This window comes from Apus apus, chromosome 1 (assembly GCF_020740795.1).
Source record: "Apus apus isolate bApuApu2 chromosome 1, bApuApu2.pri.cur, whole genome shotgun sequence".
NCBI lineage: Eukaryota > Metazoa > Chordata > Aves > Apodiformes > Apodidae > Apus > Apus apus.
The window spans coordinates 6,455,183-6,465,056 of NC_067282.1; the positions used below are offsets into that span (position 1 = coordinate 6,455,183).

At 46.2% G+C, this 9,874-nt stretch overlaps 1 protein-coding gene across 1 annotated transcript; it reads left to right on the forward strand.

Moving 5' to 3' along the window:
- The first annotated feature begins 2,641 nt into the window (after positions 1–2,641).
- CREBZF (CREB/ATF bZIP transcription factor) lies at positions 2,642–6,734 on the forward strand. The gene is made up of 3 exons (XM_051620975.1): positions 2,642–3,577; positions 4,249–4,326; positions 5,687–6,734. Exons 1-2 carry the CDS (start codon positions 2,679–2,681, stop codon positions 4,295–4,297), a joined length of 948 nt encoding a protein of 315 aa, XP_051476935.1. The 5' UTR covers positions 2,642–2,678; the 3' UTR covers positions 4,298–4,326; positions 5,687–6,734.
- Positions 6,735–9,874: the final 3,140 nt, after the last annotated feature.

Here is a 9,874-nt window from a genome sequence, read left to right on the forward strand (position 1 = left end):
ACAGGAGAAGGAGCAACAAACTGTTGCACAGGTTGAACGTGCAGAAAGTCAGCAGAGGGCTCAGGGCAGCAAGCTGCAGGACAAGCTGGAGAGGGCCAAGAGGGAGAAAGCAACTACCGAACCTGGCCATGAAGAGGGGTAAAATTCTGCAAGATAAACAACAGGAAATTCAGCAGCTGGGGAAGGAGAAGGAGAGTGTGCAAAAAGAGGGTGACAGAGCCCTGGAACAGGCTGCCCAGAGAGGCTGTGGAGTCTCCTTCTCTGGAGACATTCAAACCCCACCTGGACATGTTCCTGTGTGATGTGCTCTGGGTGATCCTGCTCTGGCAGGGGGGTTGGACTAGATGATCTTTCAAGGCCCCTTCCAACCCCTAAGATTCTGTGATGCAGAGACATCCCACTCTCTCTGGCCTCTCTCCTAACCAAGAAGGTAGTTTTTTGGCTTTTAAGTTTCAGCTTCTGCTCTTGAACTCTCTCACAATGAGCCACATGGCATCTCTGACCTGGCCTGTAGGCAGCTGCCATGAGAGCTCTCCAAGTTCTTTCCCACGCATGTATACCTTGAGGTTAGTTTAGCTAGTTGTTCAGCTTGTTCTTGCTCCTGAGCATCTACAAAGCAGTAGCACTGCATCAGACTTGGTATCTGTTGAGCCACGTGTCCAGAAGTGCACAGAAACGGCCAGAAGATCCTGCAGCTTGCAAGCAGTTTATGTCAAGGACTTACTGAACTACATGTCACTTCTCAGTAAGTAGTAGATATCAAATTAATAATTAATATTAATTAATCTGCAGTGCAAATGCTACCTGACCCAGGCTACAAACCAGGCCGGCAATCTGAGAGGAAGACACGCGGTAGGACTTGGAGTTGGCTGCTCCATTTTAATGAGTTGAAATGCAGTGAGTGTGGTGCCCGTTCCCCTCGGGTGACGGCAGGAGCACCTAGACACAGGTACGTGAGCAGTGCCAGCGCGGTGTGAGAAACGTCTGTCGTGCCAATGGACAGGCTCACACAGATCCTTCAGCGAAGCAGAGTTTATTTACATTCTTGCAAGAATGGGTGACCTAAGCAAGTAGGCACACCCATAGTAAGGTGAATAATGGTTTATATTCCCTATTCCCGATGCAAAGTTCCCTCCCGTTTCCCCACTGGCTGGGTACTCCAGGGTTTACAGCCCATCCGACGCTTCAGATTATCCTATAAGTTTCCCGCCCCTGTTTACACATTCCATTCTAGCAGTTTACTTTTTACCTTTTAAGGTAAAATTTTGACCTTTCTTGCCCCCTTGGCTGTCTTCCCAATCCCCCAAATTATCTATACCTACTGGTGCCATCCTGCCCCTAGGAGCAAGATAGAAGTGGCTTTGTTGGGTCTGATCTTGGGCCATAAATCCTTCTCCGTGTTCGGATCCCAGAGATGGAGCCCAATTCAGTCCCTCAGTTCCTTGGGCCGTAAGCCACTCTTGATGTAATTGGAATGTGCAGATACCTCACTTATCTCAAACAAACTATAGATTCCTAACACTAGGGTATATATGTATATATATGTATATATGAACCAAACCTGACACTACGTTTCTAACACTAGAATGCAAAATCAACACTACATTTCATTTCTAACAGCGGGCAGGGACACCTGCTGCCTGTGCTCAGCCCCACACGGCCCCAGCCCAGGCCCCGCTGCGCTCTGGCAGGAGCCCACAAGCCAGGGGACATCCCGCGGGCCTCCCCTCGCCCGGCCTGCAGGTGCTGGTCTCTTCTCACCAGTAACTGGTGATAGAACGAGAGGAAACGGCCTCAAGCCGCGCCGGGGGGAGGTTCAGACTAGACCTTCGGAAGAACTTTTTCACTGGAAGGGTTGTCAGAGCTTGGGACGCACTGCCCAGGGAGGTGCTCGAGTCACCATCCCTGGGTGTGTTTAGCGGCGCTTGGGGACGTGGCAGAGCAGGGTGATAAATGACTCGTTCCCAAGTGGGATCTTTATTCCCTAAATTAGTAATTTATTAAGCAAACGGAAGCAAGCAAGCAGCGTTGGGCACGCTGGGAGTCTCCGCTCCACCAAGACGAGCCCCAAACAGTTCCATCTCTGTTTTTATCCTTTTTGACTAATACACATGCACTACCATTTCGAGAAAAGGGTCGGCTTACGTTAATGATTTACAAGAATCTGTTTTATACTATTCTCATTGTTTTACAACAAAGCCGGTCTATGCTAAAAAATAACTTCAGGAATTTTGCTCCGTGACACAAAAATCCCACGCAGCGCGAGCAGAAGGTACACAAGAGCAGCAGTCCAAGCAGAAGGTACCAATGTTGTTACGTGACACAAAAAGAGGCAGCACAAGCAGAGATACTCTATACAAAGGATTATCCTTCCTTCTGGGACTCTAACACTGTTCTGTAAAGGATTACTCTTCACCCTGCGGTTTTCCACGCATCAGGTGAACGCATTTTCCGTTTTAACGCGAATCGGGTAAGCCCATCTCACAGTGGGGCGAAGGGCTGGACCCGCTGATCTGGGAGGGAGGTCTTTTCCAACCGGAGGGATCCCGGGGTTCCGTGACATCCCCCCCCCCCCCCACGTTCCCGCGCGCGGGCGCAGTCCCGCCGGGAATGCCGCTTCCCGGCAGGCAGCGCGGCCGCCGCCCGGCTCCGCTCGCCCCCGGCCCGGCGCCGCCGCCATGCGCCACAGCCTGGCCCAGCTGCTGGCGGGCTCCTCCGGCGGGGCCAGCCCCTCGGGTGCCGGCCGGCCGCTCCCCGGCGCGGGGCAGGCCCCGAGAGGGCGGGATGGCGGCGGGGAAGGGGACCCGGGCCCCGCGCGGCCTAAGCCCCAGCAGCCGCCGCGGCGGGAGGAGAAGGAGGTGGAGGCGCCCGCCGGCCCGCTGGAGGTGTGGGAGCAAGAGGACTGGTTCCCGGGACTGGAGCTGGGAGATCTGCTGGAAGCGGCCCGGCCGGACTGGGACCTGGAGGCGGAGCTGAGCGGCTGCTTCTGTGGGGAGCCGGAGCCGCTTCCCCCGCCGGGCCAGGGCCACAGGCCGGCGGCGCCCGGGCGGAGGAAGGGCGGGACGGGGAGCCGGCTGAAGGCGGCGGCGGCGGCGCGGCTGAACCGGCTGAAGAAGAAGCAGTACGTGCTGGGGCTGGAGAGCCGCCTGCAGGGCCTGGCTGCTGAGAACCGGCAGCTGCGGGACCGCAACCGCGGCCTGAGCCGCCGCCTGCGAGAGCTGGAGCGGGAGAGCAGCTACCTGCGGGCCGTGCTGGCCAACCAGAGCGCGCTGGGGCAGCTCCTGAGCCGCTTAGCCGGGACCCGCGCCGGCGGGCTGCAGCTCAGCACCAGCCTCTTCAGGGACACGGGCAGCCCCCACCGCCATCACCACCAGCTCCAGCCCGCCGGCGAGAGCAGCGACCACGACTACGCCTTGCCCAGCTCCCGGCCGTCCGGCCTGGAGGAGGCGGCGGTGGTGACGGAGGCTGAGGAGGAGTGGGCGTCCCCCGGCGGGATCTGCCTCCACGTGGACCGGGATCAGGTGTCGGTGGAGTTCTGCTCCATCTGTGCTCGGCGGGCGGCGGCCTCCTTCAAAATGTAGGGTCAAGTACCTGCTGCAAGTACTCGTGGGGTTCTCGCCCCTAGGGGCCTCGCGTCGCGGCGGAGGAAGCAGGCGCTGGTGCGGAGGAGAAGCATAAAGGCAGTGGTGACGGGGTGGTGTTGGGGGAGACGGAGAGGAGGGGGCCCTGGCGCTTAAGTGGCTGGGGTGAACAAAAGGAAAAAAAAAAAAAAAAAAAGATTCTCTTAACGGCACAGTGGGAGCCAGATGGTGGCCTTGGTTGCAGGCCGTGTGCGTCTGGCGTGCGGACGGTAGTGGTCTGTGCCTGGTGGGCGTAAAGAGCCGCGCGAAGCTGCGATCGTTCCCGTGCGAACTGACCCGCGCACACACACGCAGAGGTGCCGCCAGAGCCCCTTTGCAGCACCTGGGTGAACAGATCATGCCGACCTGACGCATGAAGGTGTGCTCGGCTCCGCTTCGCAGTTGCCAGTAAAGATAACACTTGACTACCCGGTCTTGAGTCAGATAATGTTTAGCCTGCTTATCCTGAGGAGCCGAAAATGCTTGCTTAGAAATCCAAACCAAAATCTTCATTAAGACATCGTCACTGGACAGACTTAAGAAAATAGTAATGATCGGCAAAAGAAAGCATGCATATAAAATTGTACTGCATCTCAGTTATACATTACTATTAAAACCTCTCTGACAGTTTCTCTTTTAGGTGCTTGCCCTGCCAGGCTCCGTTGTGTAGGGGTTAAAGAACAGTCGTTTTCCACCTCGCAACCTGGTAAGGATCAATATATTCCCATAATGCGGTATCAGACAGCTTGCTTTGCTTAGGCCGGTCTGTTCTAATGACTGGTTCAGGAAATTATCTCTCTGGTCCTTGGCCTACTCTGCCAAAATGTTTCTAGCCCTGAATGATAACTAATAGTGAAGATTACAATCGTGTCATTCTAATTAGCTGTTTCCCTCGTTTCCTTTTTTAAATGAATATGAGCATAGCAACCAATACACAAGCTGTGTTTTTAATTGGAAAAAAATAAGCGCTTTTGCCATTTTAAATTGGAATTCCCTATTAAACTTAAGTATCTGATGAACTGAAAAAGGGGAAATATGCTAATAAGAACGATGTGATATTTACAGCCTTTTCTCATAGGGGACTGTCCCCAAAAGTCTAAGTAAATTTCTTTTTAAATGGGAAAACAGAATTTGTGACCTGTTGGTTTAAAATACTGTCTAGTGTTAGGGATGCACGGTACCTATAGAAAGCCCTTCTCTAGCTTACTCCAATTCATGTTGTGGAGTTTTCCCTGATTAAACTGAACCTGCACACTGGTTATATCTGTACAGTGGAGTCCTCATGCAGAGGAGTCAGGTTTTTTTTTGCATGGACCTCTAATGAGAATTGTGGTTTGGAGAATGCAGTGCATTGAAGTAACTTGTTACTTTAGCTTCCCTTAAGTAAAGTTCTGCCCGTGCACACTGATATTCCTGTTTTACTTCAAAGTAGCTTTAAATTTTAAGGATACTGCATGTATATGCATGTGCTTAATTTTACTGGAGAATTCTTCATATAGCCTCTTACAGTATCCAGAAATCTATAACTTTAAATAATTAAGCACTGTTTGGAAACGAACAAATACGTATCTTGAGGCTAATGATTTGAAAAATGCTTCATAATTAAGAGATAGGAGGAAAAATAGTTTGGCAAACAATAGCATGTGTTTTCTTGTACTAGTCAGTGTTTCTCCCTATGACAGAAGATGAGTGGGTTGTTTTTTCAGTTGTATGATAATGTTTAGGTTGTTTATATGTATGTCAGTTGGGGGAAGAAAATGTGAAAATGCTAATATGTAAAGTGAGGTTTCACAAAGAATAGATTTTTCCTAAACCAGTTTGATTTATTGACTTCTTTAAAAAAAGATTCTATTTAGTGTTTCTGAAGTCTTGTTTCTTAAAGCCTTAAATTTTGTGTTTAAGGCTAAGTAGAGGTGAAAGTGTTTTCTCCCAGTCATTTGCTTTATTGGTGCTAGACCCTATCAAGTGTTCATCAGTATAAGAGGAGTTTGATTTTTCTTTGTGAAACATCACTGTGTGATAAAGTATATGTGTATTTAGCATCCTTGTTTTTCTTTATGCTAAAGTGGATTCAGCTGTGTTGGGGCAGAAGAGACGGGACCAGCTGCTCGCCACATTTCCTGCTTTATTTTAAAAGGTAGTATAAGAAATGAGAATAAAGAGGTAACAGGGCTTTTGCTGTCTTTGGTTTAAAAAAAAAAAAAAAGGTTGAATGCTGGGATCATTTACTGTCATCTGAGATGTTTTTTTTTAAACAAAATATCCTATCAAACAGGTTTTACTCCACTGTATGCAGATTTCCATCTGTTCAGGGTACATTGCCAGCACAAAGAAGGCTTAGTGGGATATGTGTTACCTTACACCTCAGTGGTGGCATCAACAGCAATGTTAAAAGTTGCAGTCTTAAATTGTATAGCCCTGCTGGAACTGATGGGTTGTACTAGTGCCACAGAACCAGAGTCAACCATCAAAACCTGTACTGACTGATATGCAAAATGGAAATAATTGAGTTAGATTCAACCGAGGCTCCATCTGCCTAGCTCAGAATTCTGTGAATGTGCTTTAAGTTTAAATCAAGTTTTCAGTTGATGAGAAGAGAAACACTAATGTAGCAAGTATGAAATGTTAAAATGGCATTTTTACGATTACTTCAGTGTAGAAGTGTTTTTTAATTTAACTTAAATATGCATTCTTTCTTTCCACATCACTGCTAAACAGTAGAGGTCAGGGACTTAGTTCAGGTCTCTGTTGTGAACCTGCACATCACTAGTCATGAACTACCTGTGAGATATGTCTGAGAGTAGCTGATTTTCTGACATGCAAAATGATACATGCTGGTACAAGAACAAGGTCAAGTCCCAAGAAAGTAAGTGTCTGCAGGCATTTCTAGTGCCTACTGAATCATATTTAAACCAAATAGAGGGGCAGAAGTTATTTGAAATTCTAAACTGACTGTACTATCTGTATGGTGTATTATTAATGTAGCTTTTTGAAGTGGAAGCCTTGAAATGACATAACTTAATACTTGAAAATATATTGTAAATGTTTCTTTGTAATTTTTGTGCCATCCAGATGAGAATACAATATAATAAAATCAGACTTGTTGATCTTTCAGTTTATGGGCTCAAATGTTGTTTTTTGTCACCTTTTTCTTCTCACTAATGCCTTGCTTCAGTTTAGTGGTTTGTGACACAAAATGGGAAAACAGGAAAGGGTAAATGGCTGTTGGTGCTGTTGGGTCATCTGTTGGAACATGAGAAAAAAATGGAGCAGGGTTTTGCAGGAGGAAAGTTCTTCCTCATCTGTCTTTCAACTTGAAGTTTGTGGTGAGGGCAAAATGACGTAGAGTTGTACTTCTGAGACTCGCCACTCCTTCTGTTTTACAGTGGTTTTTCTTAATATTTTATTAATGTGGATATCATTTGATCAATAAACCACAGAGTGAAACTTACATAAACACTTCCATGATCTGTTGGCATCTTTCTCCTTTCTGTCCCATTTTTAGGTTCTGAAGTTTGATGACTGGTTAAGAATATGTTGTTAAACCACAATTTTTCATCAGGTGGTTATTTCCACACTAAACACTGGAGTGAGAGTAAATAAAGTTTTGAGGGTGCTGAAAGGACAGAGCATTTCTAGAGCTGCAGAGCAAGCCATGCACATGTCTCTTGATTTCTGCTCAACTTAAATTCTTCATCTGTAGAGGGCTGTTTAAAATAGCTTGCTGGTGTTGCAGCATCCAGGCATTCTAGTGAAGGTTGTCTGCAGCTTGATAAAAAGGAACACTTGACCAAAAAAATTGCTTAAGAATGTAATAGTAGTTGTAGGAAAGCCTGTTCAGTGTTGAAATTTGTTTGTTACATACCACAGAACCAAGTGCCATTAGTGCCAAACTGCTGCACTACCTTCATTTTCCTGTATTTCTCCAGCCCACAGCTGCTTGAAGACTATTGAGCACTTAAATAAGAAACAGTTATATGCTCATGTTAGTCTTTTACAGTTTGATTCCAGTACTGTGACTAAGTAGCATTCTAAATTAACTACTCTCTTTGCTCTGAAGAATTTAAGCAGCATCTGAGAGGGAGAAACAAATTGGTGTTTCTGCAATCTCTAGCTGCCCAGAGAGGTGATATCAAAGTAAATCTAGGGAACCATATTCCAACACTTGGCAGATTATCAGATTTCTCATGCCACTTGTCAAAACTGTAATCAGTTTTACTTGCAAAACAGAGATCCTTGGCAAAACACAAAGGGCTATAGTAAACTTAATGACTTTTAAAGACATTCTCTAGAGCTTGTAGTTTAATATGTTTTCTGCTAGAACCAACTGTTTATAGGGTTGTTATTTGCCATTAGACTGTAAATGTCTGAAGGATGTGTTGGGTATGGAGATGTTCAAATGGGCTTTGTTTAAATAACAGCCTGTGTAAAACTGCACACTGACAGTAGCTGATTCTACAGTTTCTCACCTAGTTTAAGTGGGATATGCAGATTTGGAGAAATAATTCTGTGTCTGCTCATTAGCAGGAGGATGCTGGGAGCTGGACTAGGGTGGGTAGAGCGGAGAGGAGGATGTGGAAGAAACTGTAATGTTGAGATTCAGCATCAAAACCCAGTACATACAGAAGACAGTGATATTTTAGTATTTTTTATTATTTTCTATGGCCAAGTCTCTTGGCATTCTTCTTGCAGTAGCTCAGGTTTGGATAGTCACAAGTCCATGATGTTGGGTTGTGCATTCTGTGAATGCTGTACAAGCTGTGGCTGTGACACCTTGTCCATGACTGGCTTATTTCTACTAAACCAGTGGGAGAAAGGAGACAACTGTAACTTGTTTTAACTCAAGACTTTCCAACAGGGACGCAGTGTTTGCACAGTTTGTTGAGGAATCCCGTAGCTGGTAAAAGCTCATCCTTTGGCTTCTAGAGGTGTGAGGTGTGTTGCACCCCCTGCATGAAGCGGGGAACACAAGGAATGTTTCCAGATCTGCATGAGAACCCTCCTTCACACTTAACTGACAAGCCAGAACTTAACTGACAGTATCTCGGTGTCCTGAATTCTAAAATTTCAGTCTTTATTCTTTAACTTACTTTTGAAAACTTTTTTTTTTCCCTGCCGCAGTTGGTTAAGGAGAAGTAGACAGGGTACAATTGAGAAGTTTACTTTTTTTATAAATCCAACACCTTTCTGGCCTAAGGAGCATTTACATGACCTTTGATGTGACCAATGCTGAAGACTTAAAATACATATTTGCAAATTATGTGTTTGTCAGGCTAGAAACAAAGATTGGACTTTGCAAGTTAGTGCAAACACTGAGTATTGTCGTTGTTGTTACATACAGTCTTCACCTTTCACCCTAAGAAATTAATATCTAAAAAAATGTAGCTTGTCCAAGCATGCATTTTGATGACTGAGAATAAATTTGGTATCAATTGAAGTGATAATTAAAATAGTACACGGGATGGAAGATGCTTTTGAAAAGCACTAGGATCCATTTACTGTATCTTAACTATATCTGTGAAATGCTCACAATTAACTGAGCCGTTAATTCTTAAAGATACTATTGTGAAGCAATAGCTTTATTTTATCTTTTTATTACCACAGGTAAGTGTTTCTGTTGGTTAAAGTCTGATGACATCTGGAGATACCATAATTCACTGTCATGTAAGATACTTGCTCCATGAGAATAAAGCAGAGGTGATGAAGGTAAGGCCAGGATGGCTGGTTAGATGCTGTTAAGATACTGGTCAGTATCAGAACAACACATGGTACAGCAATACTTTGCATTAAGGAAAACTAAACTATATAACCCCTGCTGCAGTGGAAGTCTGTCTTTGCTGCTTCCCTGCACCATCAGGCTGCTACCCCTCGTTAGAGAGAAATAAATTGCATGATCTTCCTGATGCAACAGCAAATCTGTTGGAAAAAAGATAAATATGATAAAAACTCCTTTAGAAGACACTTCAGCAGTGCTGGAGCATAAGTGCGTGCTGCACCCTCAGGAAGTTTGCAGATGACACTGCATTGGGTGGGAATGTCGATCTGCTTGAGGGCAGGGAGGCTCTGCAGGGGGATCTGGACAGGCTGGATCAATGGGCCAAGGCCAATACCAGGAGTTTCAATAAGGCCTAATGTTGAGTCCTGCACTTGGGCCACAACAATCCCCAGCAGCAATACAGGCTTGGGGAGGAGAGGCTGGAGAGCTACCCAGCAGAGAGGGACCTGGGGGTGCTGGTTGACAGCAGCTGAACATG